This window comes from Antechinus flavipes, chromosome 1 (genome assembly GCF_016432865.1).
Source record: "Antechinus flavipes isolate AdamAnt ecotype Samford, QLD, Australia chromosome 1, AdamAnt_v2, whole genome shotgun sequence".
Taxonomy (NCBI): domain Eukaryota; kingdom Metazoa; phylum Chordata; class Mammalia; order Dasyuromorphia; family Dasyuridae; genus Antechinus; species Antechinus flavipes.
In genome coordinates this window covers 236,013,642-236,038,339 of record NC_067398.1, presented here as the reverse complement: position 1 = coordinate 236,038,339, position 24,698 = coordinate 236,013,642, and the positions used below count along the sequence as shown (strand labels likewise).

The following is a 24,698-nucleotide window of genomic DNA, read 5'->3' as shown; positions in this document are numbered from 1 at the left end:
TGTGTAACCATTTGTTTCCTTCAACAACAGATACCACACATTGCAATTTAGTAAATGAAAATCACTTTTATAGTTGTAAATATAATTTATTGATTGGAATGAAATTGCTATTTAACCAGTGTTCTTAATCATCATGTACCACATGGTTGGGTTTAAAATAAAGGCCAAAAGCCCAAAGGGCCCAATGTCATTGATCATATGGGACAAAGTAACCCTGGGTTGTGTTAAGATGGGTGTCAAACTGAGATTTTCTTCCCTCTCTCTCTCTCTCTCTTCCATCCTTTTTATGACAAAACTGTCAGTATTGGTGATATCATATTAGTTTCTCTGTATTTCTAAATGAGGTGAAACTTTAAGACTACCTTAATTATTTGATTAGTAGATTTTTCCTATTTTCATCCTCCCTTATGTTTAACACAGAGAAGAAGCAGCAAAATGGTATTTTTTTTTTTGGCAGGCAGAGATATGTATACTAGAGAATGTGTGAGCTAACTATAAAATGTCAGTTCTTTTTTATATAACAGTATCTTTTCCAATTGCAGGTCAAGATCATTTTTAGCATTCATTTTCACAAGATTTTGAGTTCCAAAATTTTTCCCCTCCCTTTCTTCCCCTCTTCCTAAAATGGTAGGCAATTTGATATAGGTTATGTATGTGCTATTATGAAAACATTTCCGTATTAGTCACAGTTATGAAAGAAGAAACAGATCAAAAGAAAAAAACATGAAATAAGTACATTTCTATCTGCATTCAGAGTACATCAGTTATATTTCTACGTGAAAAACTTTTTTTTCTGAGTCCTTTGTACTTCTCTCAGATCATTGTGTTGCTGAGAAAAGTTTGAGTCATTCATAGTTGTTTATCATTCAATGTTGCTGATACCGTGTACAATGTTCTCCTAGTTCTGTTCATTTCACTTTCCATCAGTTCATACATGTCTTTTCAAATTTTTCTGAAATCTACTTGTTCATCATTTCTCATTGCACAATAGTATTCCATTATATTCATATACTATAACTTGTAAAGCCATTCACTAATTGATGGGCAGCCCCTCAATTTCCAATATTTTGTCAACACTAAGGGCTGCTATAAATATTTGTGCTCATGTAGTTCCATTTTCCCTTTTAATGCTTTTTTTTTGTTCAATACCATCTTGGAGTTGTATTCTTAGAGCAAAGGTTATATATTGTTTGGTTGCCCTTTGGGTATAGTTTCAAATTTCTCTCTGGTGGGACCAGTTAACAATTCTACCAACAGTACATTAGTGTCTCAATTTTCTCATATCCTCTCCAACATTTGTCATTTTTTTTGTCATATTAGTTCATCTCATAGATGTGACCTATAAAATAGGTAACTTTAATTGCTTTATCTGAAAACTGCCTCTTCATATCCTTTAATTTTGTCAATTGGGAATGGCTTGTATTCTTATAAATTTGATTCAGTTCTCTATATATGTGGGAAGTGAAGCTTTTATCAGACACACTTCTAAAGATTGGTTTCCAGATTTCTGCTTTCCTTTTTAATTTAATATAATCAAAACTATCTGTTTTATATTTCACAATGTTCTCTATCTCTTGTGTTGTTATGGACCTATAACTCACTTAACTTCTTTAAGAATTTGGATGCTATATCACTTGGTGCTTTAGTATTGATATTCCTTCATTGTCTGTGGTTCCTTTTAACAAGATGTAGTTTTCCTTCTTGATCTCTTTTTATGTCTGTTTTTGCTTATGTCTATTTTTGCTTTTTCTTTGTCTGAGATCATATTTGCTATCTTTGCTTTTTTTTTTTACTTCAACTGAAATATAATGGATTCTGTTTTAGCCCCTTTTCTTCAACTCTCTCTGCTCTTTATAGTCTCTCTGTTTTAAGTGTGTTTCTTGTAAACAACATTTGTAGAATTCTGGTTTTTGCTCCATTGTGCTATCCCCTTCCATTTTGTGGGAAAGTTCATCCCATTCACATCCACAGTTATGACTACAAACTAATTGTGTATTTCCCTCCATGCTATTTTTCTTTCTGTTTGTCCTCTTTCTCCTTTCTCCCTTTTTTTCTTTGACAGTGGTTTGCTTCTACTGCCTTTCTTAGTCTGCCCTCTCAAAATTGTCAGTCCCCTAAAACTGCTTTACTTAATTTCTTCCCCTCCTACTTTCTTGTTGGGTAAGATAGGGTTCTGTGATCAACTGGTTGTGTATATTATTCTCTCTCTTTTAGGCAGTCCTGGAAAACAGTTTAAGTGATGCCATCACCCACCCTACCATCTTTCCTTTCATTCTAATAGTTTTATTGCACCTCTTCATGTGAAATATTTTAACCCATTTTACTACTTTTTTTTTTCATTTTGCACTCTGTATACTCCTACTTCTCATTCCTTAAACATTTTTATATCATTCTCTCAAATTCTTATATCCATGCCTTCTGTGTGTGTGTGTGTGTGTGTGTGTGTGTGTGTGTGTGTGTATATATACACACACACACACACACACACATATCCTTTTAGTTCTATTAATGTTATTTTGTCTCCTGGTTTCAGGATTTCAGGACAGCTTGTTACAGTTTTAAAGAATTACAAGTATCACCTTCCCATGTAGAGATATAAACAGTTAAGATCCATTGAATCCTTTATGTGCTCTTTCCCTTTTCTCTTTTTTTGGCTTCTCTTTGCCTGATTCTGGAGATCAAATTTTTGTTCAGTTTTGGTCTTCTCTTTATGAAAGTTTGAAATCCTTGTATTTCATTGGATGACTATTTTTTTCTTTAAAGAATTATGCTTAATTCTTGCCAGGTAGATAGTTTTGGTTGCAATCCTTTGCCTTTATAATGTTCCATCTGTTAAGTCCAGTGTAATGCTCATTGTAACTCCCTAATATTTCAATTTTTTTTGTGGCACTTGTAGTATATTTTCCTTGACCCGATAGTTCTGTAATTTGCTATAATGTTTCTTGGCGTTTTTATTTTGAGATCTCTTTCCTGAGGTGATCAGTACTAGGAAAATATCCAAAGCCTGCAGTCTGTAGCACAAGAAACATGAGAGTACTGCACTGAGCCCTTTGTGTTTGGTGTCTCCTGAAGGGTGGGATGGAGAGTAGCTGATTCTTCTGGAAACCATAGGGGTCTTGGCCAAGCTTACTTGGTGCTGAGCAAGTGTCCTAGTGCTGGTGTGTCTGGCATGTGCTAAGGCTAGTGGGGTGTTTCTGCATTTCCCCTGTGCTGCACTGAAATCCTATAACAGTATCTCAAATCAAATAGAAATGGATCGCTGTTCACAAGGTAACATTATATGTGTTGTTTTGTTTTAATTTATCTTGTTAAAATTTTAAATTAAATTAATATAGTTTGGGGAACACTTAGGAGTTATGCAGGAGAGTTTTATACTTTTTGGAGTAACCTTGAGGATATATTATTTTCCCTGAGGGTTCTCTGGGATTTTTTACACTAAAGGTGATTCACTATGGAGACTATAGGTCAGAGCATAGAGCATATTGAATTATTGATGATAAACTTTTTTTCCCTTTATTTTTTCAATTCATTGAGATATTTAAAAATGTTAACCTTTAAAGGCAGATTACCGAACAAAATGTAAACAAAATTTCTCTACCTATATGATGATAAAATTAATAAGAATTATTTTCTAGAATTCCAACCCATTATTTATGTGATATAGGAAGGAAGATGAAAAAGTAGAGAATGCTAAGCAGAATTTGACTTTATGTGCCCCCAATTTGCCACAGTGACTATGAAGGCCTGACAGGAATCAGCTAGACTCTGGTGGTATCTCTGATTACCATTGTAATATAATCCTCTCTGCAGAGTTACAGATCAGCTTTACTCAGAGCCATTATGATGATCAGCTTGACAAAGAGGGGATAGCTTTCTTTCATGTTCTAATGTCACATGAAAGTAATATATATTGAATATAGAAGAAATATCAATAACTCACATGCTAGAAATGCTTTGGTAAAAAAGATGACACTACCTTCAATCAATCAGACCATTTGGGGACACATGAAATGGTCTGAGCATATTAATGCTTGTATTATGCATGATACAATGTCATAGCAAAATTGTCACTAGATTTACTAGTTACAGGCAAGGGCTTCATACTGCTTTTTTTGTTCATGGCATCTTCAGCTTCAAATTATAAAACAATAAAGGTTGACATATCAACAAATAATAATGAGAACAATTGAATCTAGAAAAAAAGGGCTGAGATTAAGAAGTTATTTAAATAAAAAAGCGTGAAGAAATGGAAGTTTTTGAAAATCTACACTTAACACACACTCCAAAAGTTCTACTTAATAATGAAACAGATGGCAAAAATTATTTCAATGTTTTGAATGATTTTGAAGAGGAGATGAGTATACTTAGAATGGAATTGTAAAAAGCTCTTTTGTAATTGATGGCATGAATCTAATTAATAGACCAGCTTTATTACATTATGAGTAATTTGGAATTGTCATGAACTAAATCATTTTCTTACAATATTTGACAATGAAAAATATTTCTTGACTCATAAACAATAAAACATACTTTAGTTGTTGTCATAGTAAGACAAAGGAGAAATTTAATGATTTGGTAATACTTCTAAGGACAGTTTCAGTTGCCACGATGGCTAAAACTGCTTGAGAAGACCTTCAGAAAGCTATAAGTCAATGAACATTAAACACTTACTGTATGCCAGATGTTGAATGGCCTCAATTTTTTTTTTTAGTGAAATATGAGATAAGGTTCTCAATTGAGAAGGGGAGTCATGAGATGTTTGAAGAGGGATAAAAAATGTTGGAAAAACTATTATGGTGAGTGGGATAATGTATCAATTATGGAAGTTTTAAAAAGGATTGCTTTGTTGCAGAAGGCCCAGTTGAGAGAAAGTAATATAAATTTGTAGATGCTCCAGTCAGCACAATTTTTTTTCTATTTTTGTTTTGCAGCATTTGAGTGGGAATGAAGGTAGTAGAAAGTGGGAACAATTCAGGATTTAGGTTTAGGAGAGCAAGATCAGCAATAGGATAAAAGGATTCAAAAGAATTGCATATTGTAAAGTTAAACTGGCTTATTAAGGGGTCAACACTGGGATGGAAGGAGAGTGTAGTCATGAGAGTGTTGATAATTGAGATGGAATGAAGGAGTAAGAAATGGAAAATAAATAAGTTGTGAGGATCTTGAAAGCAAAGATGTTTGAGGGAGTACCAATATGTATTTTGAAGTCTCCTAATTTTGGAGCAGAAATTAAGAGGAACGAAAGACTATCAGTTAAGTACTGAACTCATATAGGAAAGAAGGAAAATATCCTGGAGGTTGATAGGCAATGGCTATTAGAGTCTTGATTAGGTAGTAGATAAGAACTGAGTGAACCTTAAAAGAGCAAAAGATATTTAATGATAGTGGTAGAGGAATAAGGAAATGGCTATGATAGTTTATACTTTATTTCTGATATTTTAAACCAATATAAAAATAAAAGTAAAAAAAATAAAATGAAATAAGGAGATAAAGCTACATAGGAAAAAAAACAAACACCCAGCATCAATACAAAGCAATGTTATAGAAGTTTTAGAAGTTGTCAGATTCTGAAAATAAATAAACCATAGAGGTTATTTACCGATTGTTAATTCTGAAAATGAAACAAAATAAAGCCAAAAAGCTCACAGAGGTTATTTACAAAAAGTCTTCTTTATTCCATTGGAGAACTCCTCTAAATGTAAGGGGGCATCTCTATAAGGAGACCCAAAATAACAAGGCTAAGTCTTGTTACATAGAGCTGCGGCTAAACAAAGACCTAGGCAATGAGGTGTAGCCATCATAATGAGAGGGCAACAGCAACAATGAGATAAGGTTGCCTGGTGGAAAAAAAAAGAATTTATTCATAAGAGGGTTTCATGATAGGAACAGGGTTGGTGCAGATCTGAGCTCAAGAATTAGTTGGGGCTGGTTTGAGGCAATTCTGTGTTTAGCTATAAAAGAGTTGCTCCACAGGGAGAGCACAAAATATTATTATGCCAAGCTCAGGTAACAGCTTGCTTTTTGGGCCCTAATTCTGGAAAACAGGTGTCCTATTTTTACCAAAAGAGAATAGTGAAAAGAGAAGGATGGTCTTGACATGGGGATCTTGACAAAATAAAGATATTAGAAAAGATAAAGAATGTGGAAATTTTTAGTCATCTGGAGGATAGAAAAAAGTCTAACCCAATTAAAGTACAAGTAGGTTCAAATGTGAAACAGAAAACTTGTGCTCCATTTAGAAACAATAACAAAATGATTGGATCAAGAGAATTGGTAGTTATGGAAATGAGCTTTGCGAACTAGAAAGTATCAGATCCAGATAAGATCTATAATTGTTGACTTAGAAATGTTATAGATTTAAAGAAATTACCCTTAAGACATTTTAACCACTTTCCCCCCTGCTACAAGCCTAATTTTATCTTCAACAGAAATAATCATAAATTCATTATCACCAATGATGTGTCCAAATATAGGTCCATTATATGTTTATGTTCTTTATGTCAGACCAGCACAAATTTTATTAAGCATAAAAATACTGACTGACATCTCGCAGTCAAGGTTCAGTGAGAATACACATTGAATAACTAATAGCTAAGCAATACATGCCTTGATATATATCACTGGTACACTAAAATAGACAACAATGACTCTTATAGTACTTAAGCAAAATTTATATAACATTAGTGAAAAAGAGAGCTCATTACAGCAGGTATAGAAATATTAACATTTCTTGATGAGAATTGATGTTTTCTCAGAGTACATGTATCTTAAGTTAAAAATTTGCAGAAATACTTTTGGGATCAAACAAAATCTAAACAACAATAAAAATGAACAACTTATCTATACTACTGGATTTCCCCTATGTGATCCAAAAGGATTATTGATGTTGTTTAGACATTTCAGTTATATCTAACTCTTCAGGACTCCATTTAAAGTTTTCTTGGCAAAATAAATGGTATGGTTTGCTGTTTCTTTCTCCATCTCTTTTTAACATATGAGGGGTTGAAACAAACAGTGTAAGATTTTGTCCAGGGTTACACAGCTAGTAAGTGTCTGAGGCCAGATTTAAATTCAGAAAGATGAGTCTGTCTGACTTTAACACTGGCAGTGCCACCTAATAATCTAAAATGCAAAAGGATTGGAACCTATTAAATGTTTAAGATACAAGAATGGAATCATGTGACAATCTTGCACCACAATTTATTCAGCCACTTTTAATTCTTTGCTCAGAGAAGAGAGTTGTTACAAATGTTTATGTAATACAGGTTCTTTTCTTCCTCTCCACCCCCCACTTTAATTTCTTTTTTGGAATTCATGCCTAATAGCAGCATTATTGGATCAAAGGACATGTATGAATTTATAACCCTTTGGGCACAGATTATATCTTTTGATCATTTATCAATTGGAGCATGATCCTTACTTTTTATAAATTTGACTCAAGTCTCTCTGTGTTTAAGAAATGAGGCCTTATCAGAGAAACTTGCTTCAAAATTCTTTTTATAATTACTTTTGGTAACTGTATTTCCTCCCATTTATTTTAGTCTCTCTTTTCAACATATCCATTCTCAAAAGTGTTTGCTCCCTCCCCAATATGTCCTCTCTTTTATCACCCTTCTCCCTTCCTGTATCCCATTCCCCTCCTATTATCCTGCAAGATAAGATAGATTTCTATACTCAAATTGAATGTGCATGTTATTTCCTTTTTGAGCCAATTCTGATGAGAATAAGATTCACTCATTCACCTCTCCTCTCCCTCTTCCCCTCCACTGTAAAAACTTTTTCTTCATTCTTTTCTATGGCATTATGAAATTAAGATAATTTCACTTCTTCCTCCCAGTACATTCCTTTGTTGTCCTTAATTTCATCAGTTTTTTTAGATATTATTCCTTCATATTAAAGTTATACCTGTATCCTCTGTATATATATGTAGATATGCATATATACAATGTATTCCTTCAAACTGCCACAATAATCATCTTTCCATGTAGGAATATAAACAGATAAACACAATTAAGTCCCTTATGATATCACTTTCCTTATTACCTCTTTATGCTTCTCCTGCATCCTATATTTGAAAATCAAAATTTTCATTCAGCTCTGGTCTTTTCATAATGTTTGAAAATCCTGTATTTTATTGAATACCCACTTTTTCCTCTGAAGGATTATATTCAGTTTTGCTGAGTGGGTGATTCTTGGGTTTAATCCTAGTTTCAATGTTCTCCAAAATATACTATTCCAAATTTTCTAGTCCTTTAATGTAAGAGCTGCTAAATGTTGTGTTATCCTGACTGTGGCTCCATTATATTTGAATAGTCTCTTTCTGGATGCTTGCAAAATTTTCTCTTGGTCCTAGGAGTTCTGGAATCTGGCTATAATATTCCTGGGAGTTTTCATTTTGGGATTTCTTTCAAGAAGTGATCAGTGGATTCTTTCAATTTCTCTTTTATCCTTTGGTTCTAGAATATCAGTATTATCCTTGATGATTTCTTGAAAGATGATGTCCAGGCTCTTTTTTTGATCATGACTTTCTGTTAGACCAATAATTTTAAAATTCTCTTTCCTGGAGCTATTTTCCAGGTCAGTTGTTTTTCCAATGAGATATTTCACATTTTTTTCTTTTTTCTTTTCTTTTCTTTTCTTTTCTTTTCTTTTTTTTTTTCTTTCTTTCTTTTTTTTTTTTTTTGGTTTTACTTTATTGTATCTTGAGTTCTCAATAAGTCACTAGCTTCCATTTGCTCATTCTAATTTTTAAGGAATTATTTTCCTCTGTGAGCTTTTGTACCTCCTTTCCCATTTGGCCAATTTTGCTTTTTGAGGCATTCTTCTCCTCATTAGCCTTTTCCATTTTGTTTCCTACCACTCTACTCTTTTCCTAATTTTTCCTCTCTATTTCTTACTTGATTTTCAAATCCCTTTTGAGCATTTCTATGGACTGAGCTCAATTCTTCTTTTTCTTGGAGGCTTTGGATGTAGAAGCTTTGAATTTATTATTTTTTGAGTGTGTGTTTTGATCTTCCTTGTCATCATAATAACTTTCAATAGTCAGAAACTGTTTTATTGTCTGCTCATTTTCCTAACCTATTACTCAACTTCTAACTTTTTGTTAAAGTAGGGCTGTTTCCAGGGTGGAGAGTGCGTTGTCCTTCAGGGATTTTGGGTAGGTGTTTTTAGGGATCTTTCCAGGGACCTAACCATAAGAGCCCTTTTTTATCCTGAAACTGTTAGGAATGTATCTGCTCCACTGTAGTTGTAAGGTCTACTGTGCTAAAGCAATTGAGTTCTGCTTTGCTGACACTGGGGCCAGGGTCAGGACTGGTCTTGGCCTATACCAAGACAGCTGTTGAGCTTTTCTGTTGAGCTTTCAAGCTGCCTTTAGGTGGAAAATGTTCTACTCTATCTTTTGGTATTTTCTAATCCTCTAAAATTTGTTGTCATTATTTAAAGGAATTTAATGTGGTTTAGAAGAGAGGTTGGATGAGTTCCTGTCTTTACTCTGCCATCTTGGCTCCACCTCCCCGAATATTAGGGAAGATTTTAAAAAAGTTATCATATCTTAAAAAGCAATTAGTATGTTGTTAAGGGACAGATCAAGCCACAGCTGTGGATCATAACATCTGAAGAAGCTGCAAGGTAGCGAACTGGGAATAAGATAAATTGGAGGTAAGGGAAGAGGAGAGAGGTTAGACAATGCAATAACCTTTCAGTCAGAGAGGTTAGAGAAAAGCAACTGCTTCTCAGTCTCCTTATATCATCACCAAAATTTGCCCCACTGAAATCTCTGTCCTTTACTTCTATCCACAGAGATCAAATAGAATTTGTAGTTCTAGTCCTTTTTTCACATGAGATCCTTTTAAAATTTGAAAATAGTTATCTTGTTTAAGTCTTCTCTGTTCCTCTATAAGTATTCCCAGTTTTTTCAACCAATTTTCATATGACAGATTAAGCGCTTTCACCCTTGCTGTTATGCTTTTCAGCTCATCGATGTCTCTTAAAATTTTTATTCAATACTATTTTTTCAGATATGGTTTGATCTATGCAAACTATTAAAGTGAAGGTATGTGTTTCTACTTCCTCATTCTGGACACAATGCCTCTTAGAGCTTTGAACTGTCATATCATACGGTTAGCTCATATTAATTTCATAGTCCTTGTAAACCCCCAAATCTTCTTTCATCAGCAGAATTATCTAGCTATATTTTCCTCTTGTACATGTGGAATTTTAATAAATTTAATGAGATGACTACAGTGGTAGTTCAGGTCTATAGTCCCTGTTATTTTAGCTTGGTAGTTCTAAGCTAAAGTGGGATAGGACAGTTGGTGAATGCACTATTTAGCATTAATGAATGCTAAAGCTCTATGACTAGGAGTGGGGAAGACTGCTACATTTTCTAAGAAGGAGAGCCCTAGACTAAGTCAGAAATGAAGCTGGTCAAAGCTCCTATGAATAGCCATGGACAACATAGGGATACCTAGTCTTTTGAAAAATATTAAAAGATAAAATATAGTTGGAATAAAAATAAAATCTTACACTGTTTTACTTTTTATTTTTAAAATATTTATTTATTTAAAATTAAATGCAAAATAAGAAAAAAACAAAATAGAAAAAGAAAGACAGAAACGGAAAATAAAAACAAAACATTATCACATTTTAAGACTTTGTTTTAAAACAATATTTTGTTTTATAGAATTATGCCCAATGAGAGATCAGATATAGAATAACTTGAACTCAGAGTTACTACCCAGTTTCAGAGGGGTTTAAAATACGAAGCAAACAGTTTTGTTCCTAAAAACTTGAGTCCAAGAAAAGGAAAATTTTAAGTGCTATAAAATTTGGTAAAAATGAAGTAAAGAAAACAGCAGAAATATGAAGTAGATTAAAATGATGTCTCTGACAGATGGAGGCTGCCAAAGCTTATCTGCTCACTGTCTCTTACAGATACTTATTTTTTTATATTTTATGGTTGTGCTTTCACAAGCCTTAATATCAGTATAGCAGACTTGATGCTATGAATTTTAAATTGTAATATGAATAAACTTTCATAAATTGATGCTATTATTACAAGCAGATAAAATTCCATCTGTCGATCACAATTTATTTCTAATGATATTTATGCACATTTTAAAGTTAGTATGTAAGAATTGTCCCATTTTGAAACTAGATATTTTTTTAGCTACCAGGAAATTTGCAGCTTTGTACCAGAATTTGTGAATTTTTAGTTGTATATACACTCATATTAGCAAAAAGTTATAGATAGCTACTTAACTATATGCTTTATATATAGCTACTCATGCATAAATAAATATTTATATCTATGCACATACATGTATATATAATTAGTCTGCACACATTGTTTGGAGCTTCTTCAATGTTATTGTGTCATATTTACATACTGCTCGATGGCAGGAACAACTATCAGAAAAAAAAAAAAAAAACCTAGATTCTAGTAGCTTAAGAGTACAAAATAGACCTGCTGTTACTGGGCACCTAAACATTGGAAATAGAGGATGGAAAGTTGTTGACTTACTCAAGGACATAGAGCTAGTAAGTGAAAAAATTGGCACTGAAACTCAGATCCTTTGACCTGAAAGAGTTCAAAACTCCACAGTACTATTTTGAAAACTACGAGCAGAAGATAGGGAGCTTTTGTCAAGGAAGAAAGAGAAAAGGTGAGAGTGGTAGGGAGGCCAGGATTAAGAGAAGAGAAAGAAAAAAAAAGAAATGGGAAAGAGTGTGGATAGTTTAAGGGGTAAAAAGAGTAGGAAGGAAGTTAAAAAAAGGGACAAATGAAAAAGATGAAAAGTAAATGAAGGAAGAAAACATTTCTCTTCCTCCTCTCACAACTGAAAAAAAAAAAAAAACAACTCCCCCAATTACAAATGCATAGTCAAACAAACTAAATTTCTGTATTGGACATGTAAAAAAAGTTGTCATTTTGTATTCTGAGTTCTTCACCTCTCTATCAGGAGATAGAGATCTCATTAGTGATCTGGAATCATAATTGACTTTCATTTTTTAAAAATAACTTTTTATTTTTCCAAATGTGCCTGTGTGAAACCTTCTCCCGCTTTCCTCCTCCCCAAGACAGCAAGCAATCCAATATAGGTTAAACATGTGCAATTCTTCTAAATATATTTCCATATTAGTCATGCTGTACAAAACATATCAGATCATAAGGGAGAAAAAAATAAGAAAATAATAACAAAAATAAGATAAAATGCTATGCTTTTATTCACATTCTGTCTCTATAGTTCTTTCTCTAGATGTAACTAGTATCTTTCCATCCAAGTCTATTGGAATTACTTTGTATTACCTCATTGTTGAAAAGAGTCAGTTGACTATCAAATCTATTAGTACACTTAAATCCTTCAAAATTATTTATTTTTGCAAACTGCTCTTCTTTTTCTGCTAATTGTATTCTGTGTTAATTGACATGTCTTCCCAGTTTTTTTCTGAAATCATCATAATTTCTTATAGAACAAAAAATATCCCATCTTAGTTATATACCATATTTGGTTCATCCATTTCCCAATTAATGGGTTCCCCTACCCCTACCAGTTTCCATTTCTTTGTTACTTCATAATGATCTATGGTATTTTTGACCATCTTTAGAGTTTGTTATGCATTAAACAAATCTTTCTCTTAATCTACTCTTCTTTCATTCCTTTTTTCTTTTCCACTTTCTATCTTATTTCTCTGTTGAATGAAGTATATTTCTGTACTCAATGAAATGTGTTTTCTTCCCTTCTTTTGCCACATGAGATGAGAATGAGATGCAAGTGACAGCCAGTTCCTCTTTTCTCCTTGTCTGTATAGATTTTTACTTGTTCACTGATTATGTGAGTTAATTTCCCCTAATCCTCCTCTCTTTCCCCCCACTCCTAGTTGTATTACTCTTTCCCTCCTTTTTTATTCTTCTTTTAAGATTATCAAAAGAGAACAGAAATACTTGCAGATGCTTAAATTATATTCTTTCTGTTATGCTCCCTCATGATTATAGAGTTTCAGGGAGATATGTGCATAATGTTCCTATATTAGAAGGCAAAGTTTATTTTTATTTGGGGATGATTGTTCATGCTGACATTTTAACATACTTTTAAAAAATTCTTGTGTATGTAATTCAGTTTTTATTCAGTTTTTTTTTCATCAGGAAGACTTGAATATCCTCTATTTCATTAAAGATCAATTTCTTCCTCTGTAGGATTATGCTCACTTTTTCTAGGTAAATTAATCTTGACTATAAGATTAAATACCTTGCCTCCTGGACTATGATATTCCAAGTTTTATTTTTCTCTATAGTGGCGCACAATCCCAACTGGCTCTCTCATACTTAACTTCTTTCTTTTTGGATGTTTTCAGTATTTTTAATTTGATCTGGAACCATTGGATTTGGCTATGATGTTCCTAAGAGTTTTCATTTTAGATTTTCTTTTGTGAGGTGACTAATGTTTCTTCCCATCTTTCTATTTTATCCTCTGGTTCCAAGAGATTTGGACAGTTTACTTTTAAGATTTTTTGAAAACTTGATGATATCTAAGTTCTGGTTTTTGGTCATGCCTCTCAGACACTCTAATGATTCTTTAATTACTTCCTCTTAATCTGTTTTTCAAATCAATTGTATTTTGCTATGAGATAGATTAAATTTTCTACTTATTTCAGGCTTTGTCTTAATATTTATTATTGCCTCATGGAGTTAAGAGCTTCTATTTGATCCATTCTGATTTTCAAGAAATTTGTTAATAAGGTAATGTTTTGTATTTCTTGTGCTATGCTGTCAATTCCCTTTTGAATTATTTCTTCTGTAGCTCTCAGCTTCCCTTCCTCTTAGTCCCATTTTTTTTTTCTGTAGCACTCTCATTTCATTAGTTAAAAACATATTCAATTATTTTAAAAAGCCCAAATCAAAAAACTCTTGCTCATCTTTTGCCAGAAATTCTAATGGAATTTGTCACCAAACTGTATTGTTTTTAGATCATGTTTATAGATATTTTGGAGTCAATCTTTTTAGTTTTGTGTACATGTTACCATAATGACTTTTTATGGTGGGATTTTACCCCCTCCCATTAATTCTTTGATTCTACTTCTTAACTTTGGATTTCATGTTAGAGCTAAGCACAATTCTGGAGGAAATAGCTAGGGTGATACTACTACAATTTGTGTGTGTGGGGAGGTGGGTAGGTTGAGAATTGTGTTATTCCACAATCTTAGTGGCAGCTCAGTCTGGGGACCTACAAACTATAAGTTCTTCCAAAATGGTCTAATCAAGATCAAGTCTGACTGTTAAGCTCTGCAAGTTCCTGAATTGGGTTTGGGATAAGTAACAGACTTAAGGCTTGCAATCTTTGGAGTTTCATTAGATATTACTAGATGCAGTCATTATCAGCCAGATGGAAAGTTCTGCTGTTTTGGAATGGGGGGAAAATGCTCTCTGTGCTCTTGGAGTACAAGACACACAACTATTCCTTGTTTCTGAATTTGCTTCTTGTCAAATATACAGTTCATCTTTACTTCTTACCATGCTACCCCAAAAATCAGGTTCTCTCCTCTTTGTCTGCTATGGATTTATGATCAGGAACTGATTAGGTAGTCCTGCATCTTATACAAGTGTAGGCATTTCAGTACTGAATATAGGATCTTTTCTTATCTTATGTGCAAACCTCTCTTTATATTGTACTATTTTTCATGACATTCTTTTGGCCAGATCCTGTATTTAGTGTCTACAGATCACTTTGGGCTGTAAAGGGAACTCACTGTGATTTTTTTCATAGATTTCCTGATCCATATTTGGTCTAATACATTTTCTAGATCTATTTGGAAGAATTTTAGTAGTAGAGAGAATCTTTTTTGACTACTTCCTGCTATTCCACCCACTTGCTGCTGCCATCCAGGACAAATATACTTGAAGGGTATCAGCTTTTCAGATATATATATCCATCTTCTCCTAGAATGAAGGATGACTTAAAAGGATGACAATATCTGGTACAAAACATTGTTCATTCCATGATAGTTATAGGTCAAGGGGAAGACAGGAAATCAAAGATAAAAAGAGAGAGAATGAAAGAAAGAATATGAATTTCTGGTGTATGGTATTGCATTATATATTTCTCAGTTGGATTAAAATTTGGTTAAGAAAGAAAAGATCTAAACTATTTTAATTGATGACTAATCTGTATTTGTGCATCAGAAGCAAAATAAATATAAGTATTTTAAGTGTAATACACAATTCCATTTGTTCTTATTTGTGCAGACTGATGATTTTGTACATAATGAAAATATAGTTAAAGGTTGAAGGCAAGCAATGAAGCATAACTCAAAAGGTCCATACTTATAAAAATTTATATCTTCTAAATGAGGTTGAATTTATCAGAAGAAACCCACTGAAGTACAAAACTAAAATGGTGGAAATTTGACATTTAAAGATTGCATTTGGAATTAAAAGGAGCAAGTACTAATATGTAATAACACATGGCACTAAACAAACATTTGGAACCTCCATTTTCTTTCAATGGCTGGAATCTAAGAAAACCTGGAACATAATCACAAGGTATTAAGTATAAGGAAGGAGGGAGTTTGGTACTCCCCCCCCCCCCACCAACATGTACACATCTCTGTTCTTATAGTTGTACATAATTAGGTTTTAATCTATAAACAAGCTGGGCTTGTACTCTATGAGTCCAGGAAAAAGTGAGAACCTTGACTATCAATAATAGTCTATGTGAATATGTTTATGTCTGTTTAGGATAATTACTTCAATGTTTGAGATTAAGTGACTTGTCCAGGGTCACACTGCTAGGAAGTATGTGAGGCTGGATTTGAACTCAGGTTCTCATGATTCCAAAACCAATGTTCTATCTATTGTACCATCTAGCTGCCCCAACTACTTCAACTCTTCCTTTTCTAACACACGCTTTTCTATTCCAATTATTTAGTCAATTTTTTCCTTCATGTTTTTATTCAGTACCAAATTTCTTGCTTTATTCTTTTGTTTGTAGCATTCTTAACTCTTCTTTTTCAATCCAATCCCTTTGTTCTGTAGTGATAATAATCATCCTCATAAGGCATTGTAATTTAAAAGTCATATGTTTTTCAACTTTAGAAATATTAGTTTTCTATTCTTTCATCCCCGAATGCTCCAGATTGAAAATTTGTATTTAGAAATTTTATAATTTTTTGATTTTGCAGGGCAATTAAGGGACCCAGAAATATCCAGGCATATTTTTGCTCTTCATAAACTGATGGAAAATAACAAGATTATTAATAGAACAGGTAATTTGTTAACTTATGGAAATGAATATCTATGACAGCTTTTTGTTGTGAGTAGAATGTTCTTGTTAACTTTGAATTTGGCTTTAGAAATAAAAATTATATTAACATTTAGTGTTTTAAATATACATTTAAATATATTTGCAGTAAACCTAACATGAAGATATTTGCTAACGCTTTTTAGATTATAAATTGTTTATATTGATATATGAATGCTATGTGGAAATAGATTACTGTTTTTCCTTTACATATTATGAATAAAAAGAATTATTGTGGAATTCTTTAGTTCTTTAACTTTTGCAACTTTTCATTCTTCTTTGATTTTGAAGTAGAATTGACTTTTTAGGAAACACATGAGCGCTGTAAAATACAAAAGTGACTTGTGGGTTGCCAAATTGTGTTTACTTTATGAAGAATAATAAACTAGGTGATTTTATTTTGATGATCTGAGCAAAAAAGCAGAAAAGCAAAAAAAAAATTCATTGATAAAATAAATTCCTATTTACTGTGCAAAAATTTCACTCAATATTTGTTCAGAATGTCATTGGTATAATTTTCAATGACTCTCATTACACATTGCAGCTTTTAGGTCATGATTGTAAAGTGGAATTTATAGTATACCATTTAAAACATGTCATTTATACAATACAATCATGAAAACTGAAAAATTTTGTATAATACCTCACTTCTAATTATAATTGACTATTGGAAAATATGTCTTTAGTGAAATAGTGGCATTTCTGATTATGTCGTATTTCTTTAGGTATTTACCTTTAACTATGAAAACATCTGGGTGTTTGAATTCTTCAATTATCAGTAGAGACCTAAAGTAAGGCCTGATCGTTCAGGGTTAGGCTTTCCATAAAATGTTAACCCCTGTATATTTCATCAAAAGACTACTCAATGTGAATAACAACATTGGCTCAAAAAGATTGAAATTTTAAAAAATCATAAAATGTTTAATTATTTAAGTAAATTTAACTGTATGATCATTGGCAATCAAGTAACAAGTGAAACATTTTTTTTTCAGATGGCTACTGTTGCATTTCCTCTTAAAGCAAAATAGTCAAAATCTGTTGGATTTTTCTAACTTTTTTTCTTAAAGTGTGATTTTTGGTTTTCTCCTTGTGTTAGGAAGCAATATGACTCTTATCTCCAACAGATGGGCTATGCATTGGTCAACTAACTCCACTTAGAGAACGCTCCAATTCCTTATTTCATTTCTGCCATTTACTTAGATCTACAAAACTCTATGCAAATAAAAACAAGAACAAAACATTTGATTGGTGCAATTTGCACGGAGACCTTATTAAAAACAGAGAAACTGATATTTCTAGTTTCTTCTATATGGCACAATCTTATAAATCTGCTGAGGCACATGCAACATTTAAATGATTCAGTGCAATTCATCTATATCCATGCAATCATAATTATACTGTATCTCATTGTCTTATTTTTCTTGCCCATAATAAGTAGCTAAACTTTGATATACTTTAAAAGGGCACTTAGGACATGATTCTTAATCATGTCAATGTGTGAATTTATTATGATTGACTAAATTTAAGAGCATTTAAAAAAATTAAAGGGGGATTGAAAGGAAGGAGTGATAGTAATATTTTTTTTAAAAAGAGTGTTATCGAAACCCTTAAAATGTACAAGAGAACAGAAGGATGTTCAGAGAGAGATGGACAAGCAGTACAACTTTGACACTAACATCTTGAATTTATTACATATATTAAACGATACAAACTGTATGTAATAGAGAAAGAAAAGCTCTGATGTTCACTGACTGCCACAACTTAAATTTTGATTGCTATATTGTATGTTTCTCAACAAATATCCAAAAATGAATAATGAAGTGTTAGGAGAACTAATTATAGTAAGTACCACAATGCAGTAGAAAGAAAGTTAAATTTAGTCCTGGATTCAATCTTAGCTTTCTCACTTAATATAACCTTAAGCAAGTCATTTGTTTGGGTCTTAGTTTCCTATTTTGTAAAATGAGGGTATTGAACTCAATGACCTCTAGGGCTCCTTCCAACTCAAAATAAATTATCCTGTCAACTGTTTCAAAAAAGTGCCATTAAAGTTACTGGTTGGCTTTATATGTCCTTTCTAATTTTCAGAATTTGTGGTTCTGTGACATAGTTAAAAAGAATATCAAATCATTCACTTTATCTCCCAAGAAACCTGAAGTCCAGAGAACTAAAGTAACTTACTCTAAGTTAGTTACAATCCTAGAAATTGTAAGGTTAAAATTCGTGGGGTAGAGGGAAAGCCTTCTCTCTGATCTAGTAGCCCTTTTCTCCCATTGGTTAGTTCTTCCAGCATTTTGAGGAAGGACTCAGATCAGTTATCTTTCATTCTTGAGACATTACTACTCTGCCTTCTCCTTCCCTAACCTCATTTCCCCTGCTTTTCATATTCCTTTTGTTTGTTGTTTTTCCAAATTTGAATATAAATTCCTTGAGGGTAAGAACTGTTCTTTTTTGGCTATATTTGTGTCCTCAATGCTTAGAACATTGCCTGTCATATGGTTGATTTGATTAGAACTCAGGTCTCTGGAGTTTGGCTCTCAGAACAAATTTAGTGCCATCTCTTCCATTGAAAAAACAAGAAAAGGATCCACTTTACATGATGTGGTCTTTCTCAACAATGAATCCATGTTCCTACTTAGCTTAAAGACTAATGATAATTTTTAAGGGTTAAGAAATGGGGTTGTGAGTTAATATAAACCTATTTTATAGAGGTTAAGGATCTTCAGGAGTTTATTTACTTTTAAAATAACATTGGGCACTACTGAAAAAAGATGTCAAAGATCAGGCTCTGATTTTTCACTCACTTTCCATAGAACCTGCTTGAGATTTAGGAATAACACAGTTTTCAAAAGTCCTGTGTGACTAAAACAAATGTACATTACAGTGAATGGTAGAAATATTGCACCAACTAGCTTTAAGTAAACATAGTTTGCTCATCTGTAAAACTGGTGTGGTGATGGTAGGTTCCTAAAAGATCAGGGGAAGGAATCCCAAAATATTTATTAATCTGTTGGAGAAGATCAATTAGGTATGAAGTTCCATTCATTTTAGATAGCACAACAGAGATTGTTTGAATACAGATCATAATCTGAATAGAGATGTATAGCCATCTCATTAACCAACTGAAAATATATCAATGAACCCTTCCACTTTCATTGTATTTATTCTTGCTTCTTTTTTGCTGGTCAATATTGAAAATACACATCATGAAATATTTAATTTCAGTAATTTTTTTTTATTTTATGGGAACATTTTGTAATTAACCCCCCCCCAATCATATTTTGATGGTTTAGAAAATGTATGTGAAAATACCACTAATGCCTCCTTTACAAAAAAGGCCTTTGTTTTTAAGTAAAAATTTAAAAATCAATGCACTTAGGAAATATCTTGCTTATAAATAGCTTATTCACTGTCAACATATGAAAATGTTTTTTACATATAAATTAATTTTGAAGAGTTAATAGAATAATCGAGTTTTCACTTTTAAAATGAAGTTTTAAGTTTGCTGAGGAGAAAATTATGGCATAATTGATATGAAACATTGGCTTGGAGTCAAGGGAGACAAGTTTAAGATATGCTAAGAGAGTCTGACTTGGCTATGTAATCACAGGCTACTCACTTAGATTGTCAATCCTCCCAGGCATATCTCTAAGACATGAGCTGATGATCTTACATAAAGAGCATTTTCACAATGAAAATACAATTTATAGTATGCCAAGCAAATCTTCTTCCTTCTCCCCCCCCCCAAAAAAAAATCCTGTAAAACTCATGTTAACTCTAACCTTATACTATTCTGATCTATTGAATACACATTCAATACTCTGGTTTTTTTACATGTAAAATTTATTCTTTTTACATGTAAAATTATTGAGAAGTAGTAGAAGAATTGTAATAAAATATTTCATTTGTAAGGCAAACAGATTTATACCAACTCAACCTGTCAAAAATAACATCACTAAAGGACTCATATGTACACAAATGTTTATAACAACTCTCTTTGTGTTTGGAAAAAAATTGGAAAGAGAGGGGATTCCCATCAATTGGGGGAATAGTTAAAAAATTGTGGAATATGAATGTGATGGAATACTGTTGTTGTATAAGAAATGATGAGCAGGCAGAGTTCAGAAAAACCTGGAAAAACTTACATGAGCTGATGTTGTCTAAAGTGAGCAGAACCAGGAAAAGATTGTACACAGTAAAAGCAACATTGTGTGGATGATCGACTTTGATAGACTTTGCTTTTCACAGCAATGGAATGACATAACACAGTTTCTAAGAGCCATGATGGAAAATGCTATCTACAATCAAAGAAGGAACTCTGCAATCTAAATTCAGATAGAAACATACTATTTTCACATTTTGTTGCTGTTTTTTTTTTCTTTCTTGTGGTTTTCCCCTTTTGTTCTGATCTTCTTTTACAATATGACTAATATAGAAATGTGTTTAATATGGTTGTACATGAATAACCTATATATGACTGATTGGTGTTTTTTTTGGGGGGGGAGAAGAGAAACAATGGAAATCAAAATGTTACAAAAGAAAATGTCAAAAACTAATAAATCAATTAAAAAAATAACAAACATTTCTTGGTAAGACACACAACTTTAATGCATGTAGAAACTGCCAAGTCACATTTTTAAACCTGACATTAAATTATTTAAATAATTAGCAATTATCTGTGGTTATTTCACTTTGCTTTTGGAAAGCTATGGTATTTTGATCATAGCCACACACACATTTTAAATTTTGTCTACCTTAATAGCAATGGATGCTGAGATATCATATTGTTTTAGTGGTTTTCATATATGTAATTGTGGCTTTTGCTTGCTGCTCTCTGCCCTTATTTTCTTAACAATTAGCTCTATTCTGTTCTGAGATGATCTGGCAAAGGGCATGGGAGGTATGCAGGATTTTCTACCTGTCTTTATCCTGATTTCAAAACTCTTATATTGGGGTATGGATGTCTTCCTAGGCAGCCCTAGTGAATTCTGGACTTACCTGGATCCCTGAACCTTCCCTAGAGATGACATTATGCCCTAAAATAAGCCCAGAACCATATTAGGTTCTTCATGTACCTTGCAAAATGTGGATCAAGCTGGGGGGGATGGTGGTCTTGGCAAAGACAATATGGCCAGATTCCATTCCAGCTTATAAACATGTCATTAGGTTTTTGTTTGACCAAACTATATCATGGTGATAATGATAGCTAGCCTTTACATAGCAATATAAGGTTGCAAAACACTTTACAAATATCACATTTCATCTTCACAACAACTTTGGGAGAAAGTTGCTATTATTATCCCAATTTTATAGATAAAGAGAACTAGATCAGACTGAAGTTGTCATTTTTCCAGGGTCACACAGCTAATAAATATTTGAAGCTGGACTTGAACAATTTAGGTTCTTTTGGATTTCAGGTTCAGAACTCTCTGCTCTGTACCAAATACTCTCCATATGAGGCATGAGAAATCAGGTAAACAGCTGCTTTCTTTGGTGAATTTTAATCTTGGACAGTTTATAAACTGGGACTTGCCAATCAAGTTCAAACTTATTTCTTCTTATATTGTCATACATACTATTTAAACTGGCAGTCTTCTTGCATGGCCTGTTATATAACAAACACTATGTGAACAATATAATATGTATCATAATGTAAACTTTTGCATTGTAATTGCTGTTTAACATATCAACGTACAAAACCAAACAGTTATATTTATGAAGTAAGTGTAATATGATGTTATCAAAGCAATAGCTAGAGGCAAACCATTGTATTGGTTGTCCCCAATATGAAAATAAACAGCACAGTGTGGCATATAGAATATAATTTTCACTGTTGTCTGCAGTGCTTATTAAAGTTGGAAGAACCTTGCAGGTGATAACTAACACTGACATTGACTATATTTAGCTAGATTGTCAATACTATATAATTGACTCTCACCCATAGTTTATAGTTTTGGGGTATGATAAAGCAAATTTTCCTGAGTCATGACTTTCAAAGAAACAAAACATGCAATAAATAGAAACTCAGTAAAACAGCTGGATAGTGGTTCCCCCTTTAATTCTGCAGAAATTGGAAAGCCTTTCTCTTTGTTCTTTTCTCAAAGCAGGTGCTTCACTGGCAAAAAATCCCATTGTATAGAGATTCAGTCTTTTCAATGATGCTTGAGGAGGCATTGATTTGTGGGAAGTCTTCCCTTGGCTTTGGTATGTTGTTAACATTGTTACTGCTGCATGATTTACTCCGGCTTTGATCCAGAACTGGCTGGCTGGGCAAAGACCGAGTCACTTTGTTTCTCACCAAGCAGTTACAAACAAGGCGAAAGAAAGCTCTCCGCATTTCTTTGCTGGCCAGGGTGTAGATAATAGGATTCATGGCAGAGTTTAGAACAGCTAAGGCAATGAACCATGGAGCCTTATAGAGAATAGTACACTCTTTCACTTTGCAGGCAACATCAATAAGAAAGAGGATAAACAGGGGAGACCAACAGGCAATAAAAATGCTCACTACGATCACCACTGTCCTAAGCAGTGCCATGGACCTTTCAGAGTTGTTGTGATTGGTGACCTTACGGCTGCTGGACTTCACCAAGATGTAAATACGTGCATAAAGAATTACAATTGTCACAAGAATGGTTATAAAAATACTGATGCAAAATGCAATATATTTTTTGGAATAAAGGGGCAAAATTGTAGAACAATCAGGGAGGTTGTCAAGGCAGTTCCACCCCAGGATGGGTAAGGCCCCCAGGGAAAAGGAAATAAGCCAGCACATTCCAATGAGGAGAAATACCCGATACTTCTTATTGGCATCATAAGGTCTCATTTTAATCATAGTCAGGTGTCTTTCGATAGCTATTGCCAATAAGCTACAAGTGGAAGCACTGAGTGCGATAAACATACTGCCTTCTCTCAGAAACCAGACTGTTAATGACAGGCTCAAGGTTTTCTTCCCGGACATCAGGATGTTCACTTTGTAAGCTATACCAGCCAACAAGTCACAAAGAGCAAGGTTACCGATGAAAAAGTACATGCGGTTGTGAAATTTGTGGTTTTTCCAAATGGCAATCAAAACCATCAAGTTCTCCAGGACAATGAAGCTGCAGATGACTAGGAAAATTGCATCTGTCAGCTCATTGCCTTCAGTGTCCTTTAATCTCTCTTCCAATTTTCCAACGTAGTTGTAATGAAGTGATAAAGTCCCATTTTCAGGGAAGGAATTCTTGAGTGGAGGAGGATCAGTTGCCATTGCTTTGATTCAAGTATTTTTTAAAGACTGTACACATGGAGCTTGTGTAACATTCTTCAAGCTGTAAACTTTCTTTAAGGCAAATCAATGTAGCTCTAGGTCCAGTTAATGCTTGCAACTCAAATAAAACCAGGAGCCTACAAAGAAGGGGAAAACCACAAATAGTGTTTAAAAACACATACTACTAAAAAACCATCAATTTTATATACATAAATATAACATATACATATATACTCAAGTTTAGAAAAAATGGGAATTTGCTGGCCATTAAAAGGTCATTAAAATATATATACATCAGTCTGGAACAAATATATAACTTTGGAGATGAAAACTCTATATAAGAAAAGATAAGATAAGGGTTTAGATAGTACTGCTCTCATATGAAATTATTCACCTCATGAATGAACAGTTCTTAAAGTGAAGCACAGCAAGGGAAAAAAAGGATATTGAGGCAAAATCTACAGACAGAGAAATTAAATAAAGAGGAAGCTTCAATTTAATTTATTAAAAGTTTTTATCTCACTTAGGGACACTAAGGAATAAAAAAAGAAACAAATAAAGGTATAACTTAAGAATAAGAAATGGATTCATAATTAGACTGCCAGAGGGGAAAGCAATGGAATACATCTTTTAAAAGAGTATAGTAAAAGAAGTAACTAAAAACAAGAAAGAGGTTGGAAGATTAAAGAATATTTTAAGCAAGTCATTTAATTTATTTAGGAAAAAGGAAGAAATATGGAAACAAAGAGAAATCCACAATTTAGGTAAATTCAAAGAACTTCAAATAGGGTAGACATATGGAAGCAAAGAGGGAAGAATGATATTCAAGGAAGGAGAAAGATGAATATCCAATTTATATAATCAAAATTATTTGCAGATAAATATATAAAGAAATAAATGGACAATACAAATAATAGTAATAACTTTAGATGTTAATGGGTTAAGCAAATCATTAAAAAGTATAACAGGATGACTAAGAAATGAAGGTCCAATAATTTTTTGTATATAAGACATACATCTAAAAACAAATTCTCACATGCTGAATGAAAATGAAAGACTGGAACAAAATTTACTATGCTTAAGAATCATCCAAAAGAACAAATGTTATGATCATGCTCTCAGACACACACACACACACACACACACACACACAC

General features: G+C 33.0%; 2 protein-coding genes across 2 annotated transcripts in view; one reads left to right on the top strand and one right to left on the bottom strand.

Annotated features, from left to right (window-relative positions):
* The window catches only part of SHC3 (SHC adaptor protein 3), a 159,984-nt gene extending 143,446 nt beyond the window's left edge, over positions 1 to 16,538 (top strand). The window contains exon 12 of the mRNA XM_051998154.1: positions 16,180 to 16,538. Coding sequence (XP_051854114.1) covers positions 16,180 to 16,188 — 9 coding nt within the window. The 3' untranslated portion in view covers positions 16,189 to 16,538. The remainder of the gene's footprint in view (positions 1 to 16,179) is intronic.
* A 4,342-nt stretch (positions 16,539 to 20,880) lies between these two features.
* The window catches only part of S1PR3 (sphingosine-1-phosphate receptor 3), a 33,413-nt gene continuing 29,595 nt past the window's right edge, over positions 20,881 to 24,698 (bottom strand). Inside the window, exon 3 of the mRNA XM_051998167.1 lies at positions 20,881 to 23,681. Coding sequence (XP_051854127.1) covers positions 22,411 to 23,544 — 1,134 coding nt within the window. The 5' untranslated portion in view covers positions 23,545 to 23,681 and the 3' untranslated portion in view covers positions 20,881 to 22,410. The remainder of the gene's footprint in view (positions 23,682 to 24,698) is intronic.